Source organism: Mus caroli, chromosome 3, assembly GCF_900094665.2.
Source record: "Mus caroli chromosome 3, CAROLI_EIJ_v1.1, whole genome shotgun sequence".
Taxonomy (NCBI): Eukaryota; Metazoa; Chordata; class Mammalia; order Rodentia; family Muridae; genus Mus; species Mus caroli.
In genome coordinates, this window is record NC_034572.1 from 47,449,140 (window position 1) to 47,468,273 (window position 19,134).

The 19,134-nt window shown below is 41.9% G+C and overlaps 1 protein-coding gene across 1 annotated transcript; it reads right to left on the reverse strand.

Annotated features, from left to right (window-relative positions):
• Nucleotides 1–728: 728 nt before the first annotated feature.
• Ufm1 (ubiquitin fold modifier 1) lies at nt 729–8,178 on the reverse strand. Its single transcript, XM_021158069.2, has 6 exons — nt 8,083–8,178; nt 7,948–8,004; nt 5,539–5,596; nt 4,707–4,746; nt 3,733–3,765; nt 729–2,479 (listed from the first exon to the last, which is right to left on the reverse strand). Coding segments are annotated over exons 1-6 (258 nt in total). The 5' UTR covers nt 8,085–8,178; the 3' UTR covers nt 729–2,411.
• Between the last annotated feature and the right edge of the window lie 10,956 nt (nt 8,179–19,134).

Genomic DNA, 19,134 nt, shown 5'->3' on the forward strand with positions numbered 1-19,134 from the left:
AAACCTAAGAATTAAAGCATCCAAAACCCACTGACTTGGATTGTAAAGACAGTTTCCCAGAAGTGACCAAATGTCAGTATCCTTTATCTCTGTGCTCCATCAGATGACTCCAGAATCAAGCAGCATAAAGGAACGCCCAAGACTCCAGGGTACTTTGACCTTCACCTGTAATCCTGCTCTCGAGGGCGGAAAGGTTGTCATGGTGCTAACACCCAAGCAGCACACGCAGCCCCCAGACCTGCTTACAGAGGTCCTCATGCAGGAGTGCGAACCCGAGGGATGACTTCTGAAGTCAGTAGTTCTAATTTCCCAACTTCATTCTGGACACCACCCAGGGCTGAAACCACCAAAGGTTCTCCTCTTCCGTATAAAGGATTGACATTTATAAATATACATTTATTTTTTATGACTTACCTTTTATCTCTGCATTTACAAAAATAGTATTAATAATCTGGCTCAATAGGTTTGCTGGCTAGTATGTCTTATTGTAAAATAAAGGTATCCATGACTTACAGTGTAACAAAATGTATTTTCCTAAGGTATTAATTATAGACATTTAAATTAAATACCATGCCTAAAATGTTCTCTACAAAGAACTTATAGATCACATTTATTTACTAACAAATTATCTAGTTTTTGAGTAAAATATTTTCAAGACTATGTATTTTCAAATGATTAGGTAAATCATTTCATATTGTAGAACTGTATAAACATTACCGACAAGCAAATTTTGTGCAAAGGCAGAATGGAAGAAATTTAATAGTAAGCAAAATTAGGTAGCAAATATTTTCAAATGTCTGGTTAACAGAAGCCTAATAGTATATGGAATAAGGTCTCTGGGCACTAGACATAAACTTAAAAACCCAGCAAACATGAGGTGTGTATTGCTACATAATTCTGAACCCCAGAATGTGCTCCACAAACCTGTGGACAATGACAATTCCTTCATCTATTAAGACAGCCCTTCAGATGCCAATCCCTAATTCTCTTACAAGTGCCCCACCTCCAAATCAAGTAAGGCCCTGTAATAGGGACTATGAGACACAAGATAAAAACTGGTCCTGAAGACATTATTTATGAATTCAGTAAATATTTATTGAGAACTCGTATCTTTAACTCTAAGGAGCATGTGACAGACCCCTTACGTCCAAAGAGCTAACCCACTAAAGCAGAGCTGCCTGGCTCTCACTCAGTCACTGTCAGCATTTAATTCATCCTGAAACATGTGCCAGACATGGACTTTCTGTGTAAAGGCAAATAGTTATGGTGGGAGGGGAATGGCTCACATCTGGGTGTCTGCGTAAGGTTAGAGGATGACCCTGGGGAGTTGGTAATCTCCTTCATTCTGAAGAAGAAGAGTACCGGGCACAGGGTGCCAACCCTGAAATCTTATGTAAATCCCTGTAGATGGCTACGGTGAGTTTTGATGCCTGTGCATGGCCTTCTGACCCTGTGCCCAGTATTCTTCTCCCTTTCACACTTTCCCACCCCTGCTGCAGCTTCGTTCTCTGACCTCTGCCTTTGGACACTGCCAGCCTCCTATTCCTCCTCACTCCCTCTGCTCTTCTGGGAAGGGCTTGGCTATCTTTGCATCCCTGGTTCCTTATCCACTGTGACTATATTAACAGCTTCTTTAAAGTTCCCTCTTCATTAAGGACACCCACCAATGCTTCAGATCATCTCTGCAACAATACTTTTGGATGCTGCTCAAAAATAGAATCCTCAAAAAGACTGGATTTAAGGATTTCTGTCCTAAAGCTTTATTATTTATCAAGGAATTCATAATATAGCTAAGGGTGCTTCTGTGGCACTGTCAGTCCCCACCACGACATACTGGATTCACAAGATCTCTACTATCCAAACTATTTGACGGACAATAGCGACTTATACTCATAATGGTTAGATCCTATAATTTAATGTTTGGTTTTGTATAAATTTAACTGTTCATTCAAATACCTATTACATTCATCACAAATTATATAACTTAAAAATCTAACTAGGAGATGCTGTCAAGTCAAATACTTCTATGATAAATTATCCTTTTAAATTTCAAAATTAAAAACTACATCCAATTCTGTGAATTTGAATTTCCCAATGCTCCTGAAAAGAGTTGGCACTCATCCTCCCATTGTGCTGTTTTTGTTTTAAAGCACAGTCCATTTGTCTCAGAGGTACTCTCTTCTCCCAGTGAGGCAGCAGTCACCACAGTGTGACCTGTGGTGTCGTACCCTCCACTCAAAGGCATTCTCTCTTTCCATGAAAAAAATGAACAGGAAGGGACAAGCGCCCGCTTTCCCTGTTCNGTTGATTCTTGGTGCTTTCATTGTATTGTGAATGCCTGATTTCAATTGTACAGCAACNACAAATACCAGTATTTATTCTGAAAGGCTGTGTGTTCCAACAAGCATATATTAGCAGCTTCCAACTCGGTCTCTAGGAATGATTCTCAGTTCTGAGCCGTGCTTCAGGAAAACATTCCCTACACAAACAAACAAAAACATGAAGTCAGGTGTCTAAAGAGGAAAATAACACTGTCACCCAGCAAATGATGCAGTAAAGGCAGGGAGGATGTCCCAATTTCATCACGGATGGTGGCCGTTCTAAGCTCTGCTTCCCACTTCTCTTCCACCCTCACAGATGAACGAATGTTTAAATGGTAAGGCACACCAGCCACTGGCATGTTAGAAAAAACAGTAAGTAACATTAATCAATGGTGCCACCACAGGAAAACAGTCACTGCAAGGGCAGAGGAGGCCACTGAGCTATTCTGATACTCGGGCTTGATCGCCTGATGATATTATAATCAAGCTCAATGATGCACACAACTCAGTTTAGAAAGCGACCTAAAGGGCAGCATGTGAGAGTAAGCAAGAATTCAAATTAATATAAACTAACAAAAACTTCTGGAATCAAAAAACCAAAACCATCTACTCCCAGATCACACAGGATTAGTAATACTGTGTCTCACAATTTTCCACAAATAAAGCTTTCAATTTAAAGTATATATTCAAGATGACTGATGGGGTAACAAAAGCCTGCAACTGTAAGTCACTCTTCGTTGGCTAGAGTTGTGATTTTTTGTGGCCTATAACTTTTATAAATCAAAAGTTTCCAAATACAATTGTTTAGAAGCCAAGTATTATTCAAAAATAAGGCTACATTATATTAAATAGCATAGCTTCAAAGTATTACAGTTCGAATAGCAGTCCACCAAAGGCGTCTGGAGAGTCGCAGTCTTCCCACAGCTTAAGAGCACCTTTACTAACGTCAGGCATATTTACCATGCTACCCCCAGCATTTCACGATGAGTTATGTGCACACAGCTCCCCTATGAGAGCAGCCTTTGAGATGTCAGTGGCTGTAGCTGTTTAAAGGAATGGCAGCTAGCACTCTTTTTGGCACTTTCTGGATGCTAACGATGAAATCCAGACTTGAAGCAATTCACTATCTCAAAATCAAGAGGAGGGGCCATCAGTACCTGGCAACACAGTCTCACCTTCAGACTTTTTTGTTATACACATTAATTAAACATTTTCAATTCCTAAACCACTATTAATCAGGCTTGCATTTCCTTATAGTGAAAACCATAGAACATTAGCATATATAGATGAACTATTAGCGAGACAAGGAGACGGCCACACCAGATTTATACAGCTGTGTCTTCTGAAAAGTTCTATCTAGTTGAAATGAATAAAATATTCAGTTTCGATGGGCACACAAGCAGACACTCACCAGCAGTCTGTGCAGGATTTATTCCTATTCCATCTGAAAAATAAATTATAAATCATGTAAGTTACTTCTAAAGGACAAACAGTTTAACAGTCAGAATACTGCAGCTATGGGCACAGGCAAAGGCAGAGCAACTTCATTAAGAGACCCCAGACAACAATCTCTTAGGTGAGTCACCTGTCTGATGACACCCCCCATGAGTACATTTTCATAAGTGCCACAGAGGACAAAAGATCCAGCAGAACTTTAGCAGAGCCACTGTGTCTGGCACCTAAGCTCTGAGGTAGCCTTTGTCACTGGCTGTTGTCTGAGGTCTGGAGGTTGCTCTTCTGAAGGACTCTCAGAGCTTTCTCATAACTTAGGCTGGAGACATGCCTGGCAAACCAAGAAGTCTCCAATGACTGAGAATTGTTCAGGTGATGGGTCTTTTAAGACAATCCCTAAATCAGATAAGAAGTTTTGGTGTGTGAAAATTAACTTGCTAAAGGCGCCTTTTGTAGAATAACGAAAGAGCTTCTAGGAAGCTGTCAGTGCTCAGTTCTTCTTCGTCAGAGACAGCTCCCCTGCCTGCAGCTGAGACGTCTGAGGATGCAGTGACCCCTCCATCAGTTGCACACCAACAATACGATCCTTGGTGCAATGACGCAACTCTCTATAGAAGACAGTGTGTTTAATCCCATTTTACCCGTGTAGTAAACAGTGTCATTTCTTGCATGAGAAACAAACACTATGTAGATATTTCTGCTTTGGGGTGGCAGACAATCTCCAAGATTAGAGAGGCTACGGGTCATTTTGTTCATGTTCTAATGACACTTTGAATGTTTTAAACATTTCCATTAGAAAATCTGTAACTTTCTAAGAAGTTGGCCACTCTTTAATGTGACAACACACAGAAGAAGTCAGAAATCCAGAATACACTAGGGGACTGGGGATTCAACTCACGTCTCCAGTGCTTAAGGTTTAAGGTGACTCCTTACCATTAGTAATAATCGCACTTGTAGCTGCAGGAACTTTAAACTAAAAGGGAGAAAAGAAACAAAACATGTTAATATACTCACAAGGAAACATGGAAGACAGAGTAAGACTGCAGCCTCTACTACCACTCTATAAGTCTGTAATCCAACAGCCGGCAGCAGAAGCGTCACTAGCAGAGGAGCAGGGTTACAGAGCACAGAGCACAGCGATAGAGCCTGGGTTAGACACAGCTTGGGTTTGCACATAGCACAGGGGCTGGGGCGGAGGAGGAAGAAATGAACTGAGGGATCTGCTTTATGCCACACAGGTGACTAACACTGCCATGAAATCAGAAAGCTTAAGGATCCCAAATCACACTCTGCTGCCACTGGCAGATCGCCCTACACTTCCAAGTGCTGCACCTTGAGATGCTTCATAAACAATTCTGATAATTCCAGGGAGAAAACTCTCTTAAAAACAGAAAATACCAGCATGTTTTTAAAACATTTTTTAAAACAAATTTTTATCAAAAGTACACATACATACTTAGTCTACCCAATTCAAGTGGATATAATAATTAGCTCTTAGAAAAAAACCTGGTGCATTCACTACCAAAAAAACTCTACACTTTTCATCTGCTGCATTAAACAGACGTGTCAACTTATTCAACTTGTTTTCTAACTAGAAGATAGATTAACTTTTCCTACACTTGTGACATCTTTACCATGAGCCCAGTAATGAACCACAGGAAAATGAGGAGGGAGGGAAAGGGCGCAGCGCATGTAAATACACAAGAGACAAAAGCCAGAAACATGCTAACTGCACCCATAAGCTACTGTTAGAACCCACACTTACTTCTTCTGCTGCGAACTTTAGCACTGCTGTGAACGGCGTACTTTCAGGAACACTGAGACTGCAACAAGAACAGAAGAATTTCACACAGCTCATCTCATTGCAGATAGGGAACATTGTTTGGGGCTGTGAAGGGTGTCTGTTTTCAAGGCAGCATTTGTGCACTGACGTTGAAAAACACTAGAAAAGCAGAGTCCAGGCAAGGAACCACAGCTCTGTGCAAAAACCAACACCCTGCAAGCAGAGCTCCGCCTTCTCTCTCTTTTCATGTTTCCGTGTGTTTAGGCTTATTGTATGTTATATGTATGTGCCTGCTTCTGTGTGTACACATGTGTAGAGGGGCTGACAGAGGCCAGAAGAGGGCATCAGATCCTTAGGAACTGGAGTCATTGCCAGTTGTGAGCTAGGAATGTGGGTGCTAGGAATTGAACCTGGTTCCTCTGCAAAAGTAGCTGTGCTCTTAACAAACCACCAAGCCGGGCTGGTGAGATGGCTCAGCGGGTAAGAGCACTGACTGCTCTTCCAAAGGTCTTGAGTTCAAATCCCAGCAACCACATGGTGGCTCACAACCATCCGTAATGAGATCTGATGCCCTCTTCGGGAGTGTGTGAAGACAAATGTTATAGACTTACATATAATATACCACCAAGCCATGGCTCCAGCCAGGTTGGTGAAAGTGCAGACCATGGGTAGACAGACACTTAGATGAATTTTCTCTCTCTCTTCTTAAAGACACTGTGTCTTTAAGACACTAGCCTCCAACCCAGAGAATGAGCTTGCCTTTGCCTCACAAATGCTGGGATTATAGGTATGCTAGTGTGCCCAGGAGGAGGATCTGTCAGCAAGGCCTACTTTTCCATAGCCTTGGTCTAATTTATTGCTTCTCATCTAACGTTTTAAAATAAAAATGTTAAAGGCAGCATTAATTAAGTACAAAAGCCAGACACCTCTCTAGCAGAGAAAACTTTTCTATTTGTCAACACATAACACATCGATGCCATCAACACATAACACATCGATGCCGTAGAACATTTGTCGGGCTAAGCCTGGATTCCTCTTCTCAGAAGCGCAGATGAATTTTTTGTGCTAGCATTTTTCCTTCCAAATGTTACTTAATAACCTTAATCCTCAGCAGAACAAAGCAAGAAGACTGTAGAAAGGGGCTTTCCCAACAGTAGCTATGTGCTAATATTATTGTAAAGGTATGGGAGATGTTTACGGGCATTCCATAAAAGTGAGAGACATCCCCTCTGATTTCTTTTAAATGGTGGGAAAAGGAGCTGTGGAAATTTTGAAATAAGACAAAAATACTTTCTGTGGATAGGAAAATGAGAAAATTTAGGGGAGCACAGTCGAGTGCCAGTTATGAGGGTTTCACATAACACTCATCAGCACTATTGTAATTTCCTCAGGAACAGAGTTAAGTACAGAGAACATAAATTTGGTGTTTCATCAAGCAAAATATTCCAAGCAAGAGAGGTGGCTATCAGATTCCTGGAAGTTAGCAAGGGAACGATCTAAAAAAAAAAAAAAAAAAGCTAGACCACAGACTTTCGTCTGCACACGAAATGTGTGGGTATGGCACTAGGGAGGCAAAAGTGACAGAAAACTTTTAACTTTTATTGTTGAAGACATACTGCGGTACATCATCCAGAGGAAGAGAATACAGCCATCTGAAGACAACCATTTAGAATGAGCCCTTACTGGAGAGGTGAGGGATGTATAGACCATTTTAGACATGGAAACATAAGGGAACCACAGGCCATGAGGCTGAATGAATCACGGGTGGGAAACTTCAGAAAACGATGACAGCTGCTCTCAGCTCAGTTAGCTGGGCCTCGGTGCCACCAAAGGAGTCATGAATGAAATCTATGGAAACCCTGGTCTGTCGCTGGTTAGCATAGGTCTTCCAGCTGCAGGAACTCAAAAGGGGTCAACTTAAAAATCATACTAAGATGGAGCTGTGTAACCCGTGTTAGCCATCAACTGAACTGCTGAAGCACAAGGAAGGGCCCAAGAAGGTGACAAGGCCCTACACCCCCCATCTCCCAATCCCGCTAAGCACTTTTTATAAAGATCCAAGTGTGTGTGACTGGGGGTTCAGCACCTAGGCACCCAGTCGTTGTGTCTATGCACAACAAAACAAAAAACTGAAGTTAAGAGTGTTCCGGTCGGACCTGTCAAAAGTCCAGACTTGGGAAGTCCTCCCTAACTTCCGGTAACAGCTGGTCCAGGTAAAGACCTTTAAATCAAGTAAACGGGTTCCATCCTCGTCCAATCTTCTTCCCGTTGCACCTGCCCACCCAGCGCGTTGCGAGGGGGCGCTGGCTTTCAGCAAAAATGCCGCACCCTTCCTCCTGTCCCCCTCTGTCCCGCCAGGCCCGGCCAGCTCCAGCCCTGCCTGTCACTCACACTTTGTACGGCAGCCGCGGGTCCGACGTCAACGTGATTTTAAAGGACACCTTCGACCTGCCGGAGAGAACCAGAAGGCGTTACGGTCGGGTCGGGCCACGGGGTTAAGGCCGGGACACAGGGACGGATACTTACATGGTGGAACCGCCTGACACACACCGCGCCCAGCCGCCCGCCGCGCTTCCTTGATGGCCGGCAGCGGGGGCCTTCGCGGCCCACGTCGCCCTCCGGCGCGGCTATCCACACAGCGCCTGAAAATTGTGTCGGAGCTCACAGGCTACAGAAGGCCGATAGCCCAGAGTTAGACATTTCATTCTGAGTGGGTATGTATCAAGGTGAAGTGTAAATGGTAGATAGAAGATATGTTTCTACTTTTGGTAGTTTACTGACACATTTTTAGTCAGGCCATGTAAGGGACGTCAAACAGAGTGGCCGCTAGGTCCCCACTGGCTGGTTACGGCGGAAGTAGGGACTGAGTCGAAGCCGGACGTGGCGGCGGAACTGGGGGCGGGACTCAAGATCCGGGCGGATGAGGAAGCGTTGCGGAGTTGCTAAGCAACCTACCAGCCCGCACAGATACATACTAGAGAAGTTGGACTCAGTTGCTTTAACTAACAGCGTTCTTTGATCTTTCTAGCATTTCTGTTAATACGATTTCCATCCGTATTAACCTTATAGTTTTCTTCACATACTTCACACTTCAATATAGACTTTTTAATAATTTCAAAAGAAAGTTATCACGATAGAATTATGCTGAGATTACTGTTAGGGCCCAGAAGAAAAAATTTTATCCTAGCACTAGCAAGTCTTGGAGGAAAAAAAAAAAGTCATTACTACATCCCGTTGTTCTTGATGTGTCCAAATATAATTTATCTCTAATGCAAGGTTGCCAATCAGGTACATTTATTCAGTTTACCAATGAACCTTGTGTACACCAGGCACTAAAAGGCTGAGCTCACTGTGTACACCAGACACAACCAAAGGCTGTGATCCCAAGCAATCAGGCATAAGTCCTTTAGCATCTGTCAGTCCGTTGGATTTCTATCGTGAGAGGGGAAAGCTGTCTTTCATCTTTATCACAATGTAAATGCCAAGATAAGCATTCCATCTCACAATAACTATATGTTTTTAAAAATATACTGCAGTAAGTAGATGAAGCCAGAAATAGGCACTGAACCAAGAGGAGACCCAGTCAAACTTTAGAATGACCGGTGGATTCTTCATGAGAAATCCTGATAGATTAAAAGCTCCCTTAAGAACACTGGAACAACATCTCATCTTTCCTGTAATGTTTTCTATAATGGTCTATAATGTTTTCTCGCAAAGGTGAGAATTCTGGTGCTGACTGTAAGTAGCACTCCAATATTCTCCTGCTGTATGCCTTGTAGTGAATCCAAGAGACATATACTGACTTGTAGATATGGATATCAAGGCCTGTATCTTCTAACAGCTAAAACTACATAGTTAATGTGTATGACTAAAGTCTTGTCTCTGAAGACAAAATTACCAATGGCATGCACCTGTCTACCCCTGCCATCTATTGAAATAACACAAAGTTATAATACAAATTTTGGTTTGTTTCTAAGAATACACATATATTTTAAATAAAATTTGTATCTGCTCAAGTATGGAACCATGTGACACAACGCTGAAAAGAACACCATAAGTCTTGGATGGAAAGGCGTCCTGGCAGTCCAGAGCCAAGGAATACCACAAAGTCACACTGCACAACACACCTCACCGGAGAGATTCATTGGGAGGGGAGAACCCGGGAGGGTGGCTGCCTCTGCTAGGATGAGAAACAGACAAGCAGCAGAGAACTGGGCAAAACATGGGGTTGGTATAGAGTTTCCTGAGGGGTGGAGATGGGGACAGAGATTTCCAGGGTGGCCTGGGATTGGAGGAAATATGTGGTCTGGTCTTTGGGCGAGCTCAGGAATTGGTGGAGGGTTTTTTGTTTGTTTGTTTGTTTTCCCCTGTAGTAGGGCTCCTAGCTAGTCTTCCTCAGCGTTGGGATTGGCAGCTAAGCCCAGTAGGGAAGTGTAGGTGCCAGGCCTGCCCCATCTCTGGGGAAAGGGCTTAAGGAGTCTGTGAGCATGGCAGGGACAGCCCTCCTGCCACTCAAGTGGGCATGAATAGTCAACAAACTTACTTTGTTCAGAGTTTCTGTTATATGTACACAACACAGTGACTACAAGATTCAACCCCAAATGGTATGCAACTTCAATAGTCAGATGCTGAGGCTACTCCAGAAATACTGTACTGCATCAAAATAAAAAGCGAAGGCTCCTAAGACACACCTGAGACTGGCATGTTACAGGCAGCTTTAGAACAGATTTTGGGAGGGGCATATATGAGCTTCCTTCCAAGTGGCTCCACCTCTCCCCTAACCAAACCAAGCTGCTGATTTAAGTCCCCTAAGTTATGTATGTGTCAGTTGTTTCTTGTGCTATACCCCATGTTTGACTCCAAATTCTATAGTCTGGGACTCAGTTTCTCTCTTGGTCTACTTGCCCTCTTTCCTCTTCTCTTTTCTTCTTCCTCTCTTAACTCTCCCCACCTCTTTCATGACCAGGTTCAGTCTAGACACATCCAGATGCCTCTAGCTGAACTCTCCCTTTTATCTACAATAAACCCCTTGTCTTCAACAATATCTAGGTGTGGTCATGTCTTTATTTCCACTCAATTATCAAAAGATAGTGGGAAGTACCTATTTGTGGCTGTTTAGAATACTCTTTTCCATTTTAATTCCTCCACTGCCACCACATGTTTGTGTCCTCAAGAATGGCCATCTCTAGTGCCCTGAGAGTTTCCCCTTGGTTCTAGAAAGAACACTAGAGAGTCATATACATTCAATGTTTTGTGTTTTAAAAAAGTTTATCAAGTCATTTTCAATTGGCAAATTTTATAACAAAAGGATCCTCTAATTTGCTGAAAATATTAAATCCTAAAGTATCTTTAATATAAACATAAGCAGACTTTTAATAGCTACTTGGAAACCACAGTGTTTTAAGACACCAGGCAGCATAAATGGACTAATGTGTTCTGGAAGACACCCAATTAGTGTCACAGAGAGCCATAAATGACTGCAGAAGTAAATTGCGTGGCCACACTATATCTCATTAAAGTACAATGAAACACAGCAATGTTGTACTTCTAAAAGCATAGAAAATTATCCTTATTAAAAGAGAAGTAAGGACCAGTGGTATAGCTGTCTTGGACATAGATATGAAGCATGAGGCTCTGGCTTCTGTGTGTGACCCCAGCACACACAAAAAGAACAATGACAACAACATCAAACACAGGGGCAGGATGAAATTAAGTTCACATTGCTAAATAGAAGATAATAGTGTGTGTGTGTGTGTGTATGTATATATATATATGCTATAGTGAAACCTTGGCCCCAGCTTTCATGATAAAGCTTCCATTAAAACAAAGCAAAACAAAACAAGAACCACCAGAAAATGGGAAGTGACCAACAGCTATGACAACCAAGGCACCTAAAGCAGGGAACTCTTGGGATAGAAGATCCCATCTGTAGGTCAGCTCTTCTGCTGTGTCAAAATGGTAAATAACCATAGTGGTTAGTATGTTGCTCTTAACAGACTATCAGGAGGGTCTAATGTTCTCTGCATTGGAGATTTCTTAGTTTAGGAGGCCACAGCATCCTTTGAACTCCTATATCGAGAGAGTCCTGGATCCTGACAATTCAAGAATGTTCTCATTCAAGTCAACTTTCTTGTCCAGAGTTTCTCAGCATATCTGAGGCTTTTAGGTCATTAATTCTTCATACTCTATTAAGTTCTTTCCCCTCAATAATCCACTAAAACTCATTGGAATAGAATAATAACTCAAATCTCATCAAGACCTGTCCTTCTATCAGTTATGCAAATTACTTCGCATAAGTAAGATCACAAAATACAGACTTGAACTGTGACTGGCCTTGGCTATAAGTTACAGTTGTGCGACTCTTATGTTAGATCCACAACACCTGCAGTGACCACCAAGCACTCTACTGAGACTTTGTCTGAGCACAAAATAGTCTTCCAGGCACCAGGATCTCTTACTGAGAAAGTTAGAACATCAAAAAGGATATTGATATGTCCTGCTCCCTACTCACTTCCCTGATTCTTGCCTAAGATTCAGGGAGACTGTTTGAAGGCTTATGATGTTGACAAGCTTGGGGTTAAGATAGATTCCCTGGAAGGCAGATAAATAGGAGAAAGGGACCATGACTAGACAATAAAAATGGCGAATTTCCAAGATGGCTGGCTTCTTCCTCCCCTCCTGACCTAAAACAAAAGCAAGGAAAGTTAAAACAAAGGCTTTGTGGACTTTTTCTACCTTCAGGTCCCCTGCTGATGCACTGGATCAACAAATCCAAGGCTAGATCAAGATCAACATATTTTACACAATATTTGTGGGCCAATCAGCTCTCCTGTCTTTCCTCAAACTGACCAATCCTAAATTACAGGAGGAAGGCCCTTCAGAGTCTTAAAACACCCTGTCCTTGCAATGAAACTAGATTTTGGCTTCCCAAATCTCCCCCTTGGTTTATGGAGGGATTTGTGTGTGTGTGTGTGTGTGTGTGTGTGTGTGTGTGTGTGTGTGTGTGTCTGCTGCATGCATGTGTTTCTTCACCCCCAATAAAGCCTTTCTTCAACTGCTGATTCTTGTCTACTCCTGTTCGTGGTGTTACGGGATTTTTCCAGTGCCACCTTTCATACTTAAAGGCTTTTCTGCCTTTTCATTCTTTAACTGGCAGAGTGAACACAAACCCTATCAAGAACCTTAGATGGTAACGCTGTGTAACCATGCCAGAGAGAGTTATAAACAGGATTACGATGAGATTAAAGATGGCCTTGCTCAGTCTTGTGGACCAGCATAGAAAGGAATGTTTGCTGAGCCAGCCAGTTGTCCAAGACACTGCCTCCTCACCTTGGATAAACAATTTCAGGAAGTAGAGTCCCCACCGCCCCCCTCCACCATCCGCCTCCCCTCCACCCCTCACTGCCCCCTCACATCTCCCACCTCCCCAGCTGCAACAATTTCTTCACTCCCAAGCTCCTCGTTCTGCCTCTATACAGGGTCACAGCCACTTTTTGCCCTGGCAGACCCTTCAGTTTTCTGAAGAACAAAGGTTGTACCTCACTGTGTGTGCCAGTAAACACAGATCCATCTGTTGAAGGTCAGCCTGTGGCCACTTTCTGTGCTCTGCCTTAGAATTGGCAACTCCTGCCCTCGAAAAAATATGAGACACCCCCCCCCCCATCCCACTTCTGCCTGTGGGTCTTGATTTTCCTCTGTTCAGAGCCCCAACGTTCTGTCCTTGGTTCAGGGACTTGAACTCTCCTCAGTCCCCCACGCCATGCTGCTGTCTATATCTGTCCACAATGTTAAAAGCTCTTCTAGTAAACTCACCCCAGCAATCTATCCCAGTGTGTTTGAACTCAAACATGAGACATTTCAATAATTTGATGGTAAGAAACTTTGCAGAGAGGAGAGCTGCCCTAGGGAATGTAGAAATGCTGAGTTGATAGGAAAGTAGTAGAAGGTTCTTTTACCGGTTCCAGGAGGTCCAACTACAGCAGCCTCGCTCCACCTGAACAAGCCAAGCCACAGTACTTGATAGAAGAGATGGTTTTATTCAAGTTCAGCTTTGGAGTTGAGAGTACACACCTCACAGAAAAAGCTCCCCATCTTCCAAGGGAAAGGAAGTGGTTCTGGCAGTGTGTGTGTGTGTGGGGGGGGGGGGGGGTTAAAGGGGGGGGGGTGTGTGTGTGTGTGTGTGTGTGTGTGTTTGTGTGTNGTGTGTGTGTGTGTGTGTGTGTGTGTGTGTGTTTGTGTGTAAAATTCCCATGCTTGGAAAAGTCCTTTGTTCTTGTGGTAATGCCACGAAGGGCAGAGACTTTCTCCTTTGTCCTCTGGAATTTTCTTATTAGCATACTAATGGGTAAAGGAAGGACATCTCTGAAAGTTAGAATAACAAATTAGAAGGATTAGGTTACAAGTGAATAGAGGAGAGTCTAGAAAAGAGCTCTGTTTAATTTGCAAATCAACTTTCAGATAAGGGAAGCTATTCATGACAATGTTCTTTTTTTTTTTTTTGTATAAGTTCGTTTTTATTTTCTGCATAATTTTTAGTCTTCTGTATTACAGTTGGAATGTTAACATTCCTGTAAACCAAAGGGTATAATAGAATTCAGGTGTTCTCAAAGCCAGGGGTACAGGCCATGGTAACCAAAGGAGGAAATTATTGTTTGCAAATACCAACTTGAAAGATCACAGAATTCTAAATTATCTTCTTTACAACAGGCATTTTAATTATAAAAACCAGGACTTTAACAGTCTTATATAATGCATTTTTCTCTTTATTGCAGTCATGCCTCATTTAATGGAAACATTTGTTGGAAATGTTAAAGTAGTCTATGATATAACTATTCCAAACATGTTTGGATTACATATATATATATATATATATATATATATATATATATATATTCATTCCAACAGACATGAGGTAAATGCTGCTGTCAACATTCCGTTTAGTTAGAGGAAAGCAGCATGCTGAAATTAAATAACATTTAAGTTTAATGAAGTGGCTGGAGCATTAAATTTGGAAGTATGGCACTGAGTCCTCTGTTTTATTCACTACCCATGTGTGATGACTGAGAAAACTCCATTTTGTACTTGTGTCCTCCATAGTAGCCATTGGCCTCTGCCCTAAATTACTGAAATATGAGCTCCTAGCAGCCTGCACCCTTCCCAGTGTTGTAGCATGGCTACGTTCATCCAAGAGAGGGAGATGAGGTAGAAGTCTTTATGAATTTGAAGTTTTTAATTGAGCCACACAGACCTGGCTGGGGGCATGCACTCTTGTAATGACAAGTCTAGAGGCAGCCTGAGCTGAGAGGGCAGGGGGGTTATAAAGTTAAAAATCATACATTTGTTACCTTCTGTCGACTGGGATGGCTGTTAGCGAGGATGACAGATATGAATTTTTAATAAGAATAGGGCACAGTTGTGTCACCATGGTGTTTCTGTTTGATCAGGGAGGGGATCAGAAAGCCTTGTGGTTACAAAAGCAGAAAAACACCTGGCAGCCCAAGTTCCTATAAGAACCACACATACCAGGGTGTCAGGCTGACCTCAGTTTTAGCCTAGGATCAGGTCAGGATTGAGCAAAAATGTACCTGTCACGTTATTCCCTGCCTTGTCTTGGACATCCTAGCAGTCTGAGCTAGCACTCATCTTCTCTATCTCGATTATGTGAGTGTTGGTATCCCGTCCCGAGGAGCATGAGCCTAACAGATTCTAATTGCCCAAGGGGACTGGTCCAACCAGGATTCAAAACAGCCCTTGCTTGCTGATTGATGGTCCTGTTTCCTGTCAGTCTGTCTAATTGTAGCAGATTTGTTAGCTTAAAAATTACATGTTTCTCCGGAGACCATACAGAGTCCTCCTTGTCTAAGGAAGAGTAGGTCCGACCCAACTCCCTTTTCTTCAGGAGAGCCAGCTCAGCTAGAGAGTCAAATACCTCTTCTAGAGTCCTAACAGAGCATTCTAAAATGCTAAGGTCTTTGTCTACTTGACACTAATAATTATTAGGTTTATTTGTTGTTTGTTTGTTTGTTTTGTTTTGATTAGCTTGGGGTAGGATAATTACATTGACATTTATAAAGGAGCATTAAGATGTATAAAGTAGTAAGACAGAGAAAAACAAACACCTGAGTTCTCCAGGTAAAATTTGGTAATTAGGAATTCCAGCTTCTATCTTGAGTAGACCTCTCTGTTCAGTTTTGTTTTGTTTGTTGTTTGTTCATTGTGACAGGTACTTGTGATCCTAAGGGAGTCGGGAGATTAACATGGCCTCTGCTATGCGGAAGGATGCTATAGGTAGTCATATGCCATGTGTGTTAGAAAAGTGACTCCTTCTGGTAGAGAGGAGCTGGTGTCCTTTGCACCTACCAGTCCAGGCTTTGGTGAGAATAAAAGGCAACAAACGTGTTGAGGTTTGGTCTGTTGCTATGTATTATAATGCTAAGTTCTAGTTCTCACATTTACAAGCTTTTGTTGTTCAAACCTTGTTCCTTGATTTAAAACTTGGTTAAATAAAATTGGCTACTGCTAGGTACTGAAGGGATTAAAGGTAGATGGTTTTGGAGTGATCTGATTGGAGGAGAGAGACAAGGAGGAGGAGCAAGAAGGGAATTGAGGAGGACACTGTCAAGGGGAGCGGTGTGGGTGGTGGTGGAAGATGAACACATGACCAGGAGAAACAGCAAGTATCTGGGGTACACTGCTGTGGACGTAGCCAGACAAGCAGTTAGAAGAGTAGATGAGGGTTACACCCCCCCCCCAATTGTCAAACCCAAATCAAATAAGCATAGTCTCATTTATTTGTGAGTGAGTCAGGGATAAGCTAAATTTGGTTATACTACATATATTCTTTTCAGTTACTGTTTCTCAGCAGAAAATAAGACATCAAGGCCCAAGAAGGCTGGAATGCTGGTCTAAGACCAGGAGAGGATTCAGGCAATGGGGGATGGGGTGGAGGTGGGGATGGGGAGGAGGTGGTGAAAGGTAACTTGGGGTGGGGCATTAGTTAGAAGTCTGGTTTGCTGATGCAGCCTGGAGAGACAAGGAGCATTGGACTAGTTTATGTCAGCTTTAGCAAGTCTAGGACTCTACAGTATTACACAGCCACCTAGGGCTGATGGTCCCTTTGGAGAAGTCTGTAGTTTACAGCTGACTCCTGGATGGTGCTAATCATCTGCTATGACAGATACAGACTAAGGACAGAGTAAAGCTAAAGAGCTTAGGGGAAAACCTTACATTTGAAAATTTCCTGACAAGACCAGGGGAAATAAAAAGTCCACCTTCAGAGACAAGCAGTAGACAGAGAAACTTAAGCTGTTGACTGACAAGACAGGAGCAGTTAGCTATCTGGAGTCCATTTGACTTGTGACAGGTGGAACCAAGTCACACCTCTCTGAAGTTTGCATAAATTTACCAAAGTTTATATAAAAAAAAAGCTTTAAGCCGGGCGTGGTGGCGCGCGCCTTTAATCCCAGCACTCGGGAGGCAGAGGCAGGCAGATTTCTGAGTTCAAGGCCAGCCTGGTCTACAGCATGAGTTCCAGGACAGCCAGGGCTACACAGAGAAACCCTGTCTTGAAAAAACTAAAAAAAAAAAAAAAAAAAAAAAAAAAAAAAAGCTTTAGATATATTAGCATGACCATTGTCTGTAATCTACATTGAAGGCTAGATTGTAGCAAAACAGTTGACAAGGGTCTGTAAAGAGCTGGAGGAGACGCATGTCTTTGAGCCACAGCAAAAGCTTAGGGACTCAAAACAATGATTCCTGGTTAAAACTCTGTGTGTGTGTGTGTGTGTGTGTGTGTGTGTGTGTGTGTGTGTGGTGTGTGTGTGTGTATAAAACATGTTTTCAGTACAAAGAAAACTATTTTTAAGTCTACATTTAGAAAATAACCAAAGGAAATTTAAAGTTTGAGCCTACAACTATGGTAATATTAGTCAGTGTTTTACTCTGGCTGGATCATTAGTTTATTACAACTCCACTGATTAATATGCTAAAACTCTGAACCTTTGAAGTCTTAATAATATGCATTTTCTTTTTAAATATGAAGCTTATCAGCAAGGCAAACCTGTCTGTGAATTTACATTTTTCACCAGGATACCTAGTATCCTAGTACCTAGAAAAAGCAAGGCCTCATTTCCACATGTGCAAAGGACTGACATGGTAGCTGCTGCCCAACCGATGAAGGCTACACTCAGCTCTCAACATCATCAGAGATCCAAAGAGGAGAAATTAGAGCAGGAGGTAGAATCCAAATCGTCTCAATATCAGTTAAAATGACAGAGAACATGCTACAAGGATGGCTAACCTAGGTTTCTCTATAGAGCTCTTGGTTTAATTGAAGGCAGAGTGCCCAGGGCCATGACAGAACAACTTTAGCCTTTGGATATCTCTCAGGATGGCATTAACTCTTTGCTTGTCCCATGGGACAGTATCAACCCTTAGCTTCCAGATCCAGAAGATCCTGAAGTCTCCTCCGGGTGAGGAACTTAAGAGACAAGCCTACCTTGGTGAGGCAAAGAGGTGCAGTCAGTTCTCTGGTGTCCTGCTTTTCCACAGTTCTGGCAGGGTTCTAGCATTGGGGGAGGCATGGAGCAGTTTTACCCAGTGGTTAGCATTACCACAGTCCAGGTGGAGGTGGTTTCTTTGGAGTAGACCTTAAGGTTGCTTCTAGAAGCTGGTATTTTTGTCTATTGTGGGAAGCTTTTTCTTTCTACTGAATATCTTAAACACCATATTCATCTATAAAATATCTATAAGATATCTACTGAATATCTTAGACACCATATTCATCAGATCTCTAAAGACTTTCAGGGCCATCTATTACATTTACCTGACTTTAAACAAATTTCACTTGTTTTTAGTTACTTGTTTTAGGCTTAACCTTGAAAACATATACAAAAGGTAAATAAGCTTATACCTGTAAATAAATTACGTGTGTATTTACCATGATTATAAACATAGTTTTGAGCATATTAAGGAATTCGATCATTTATAAGGTAACTGGTCATTAGCTTGCATATCCTAATTATTTTTAACAGTTCACAGCAAGTTAGCAGCTTTTACAAGTTTAGAGATGTATATAGCGTTAGCCCTGTTAATTTAATTTTACTATCTATCTATCTATCTATCTATCTATCTATCTATCTATCTATCTATCTACTTGCTTGAAATTTTACAGGTCCCTCACAATGATCTTTCAGATCCTGTAAGAAAGAATGTTTACATTTCAACAAGAGGTTTGAGTATCCATCACCTTGAATGGGGGAACATCTTTTGTGTCCATTCTATTTTTTATATAAATTCATTTTCATTAAAAGATGTAAATGAGATATAACAATAACAAGTAAATTTACACTTTTGTAATATTTTTAGCCATGGGGCTATTAGACAACATCTGGGGCTTTTACTCAGTATAAATAACAGTTTTCATTACTGGGTAGGTGGACCTGTCCTTATTGGTAGTTTTCTTTATTGATTTTAACTATATCTAGTGAGCTTACACGTTTTTTTTTTGATTTTTAATATTTTTATTACATATTTTCCTCAATTACATTTCCAATGCTATCCCAAAAGTCCCCCATAGCG

Bases quoted from the DNA above. Each gene is read 5' to 3' on its own strand.
- Ufm1 (XM_021158069.2), bottom strand. The intron at 5,597-7,947 runs GTGAGTGACAGG...TTCTTGTTGCAG, and splicing joins CCGCGGCTGCCGTACAAAGT to TCTCAGTGTTCCTGAAAGTA. The intron at 4,747-5,538 runs GTAAGTGTGGGT...TCTCCCTTTTAG, and splicing joins TAAAGTTCGCAGCAGAAGAA to TTTAAAGTTCCTGCAGCTAC.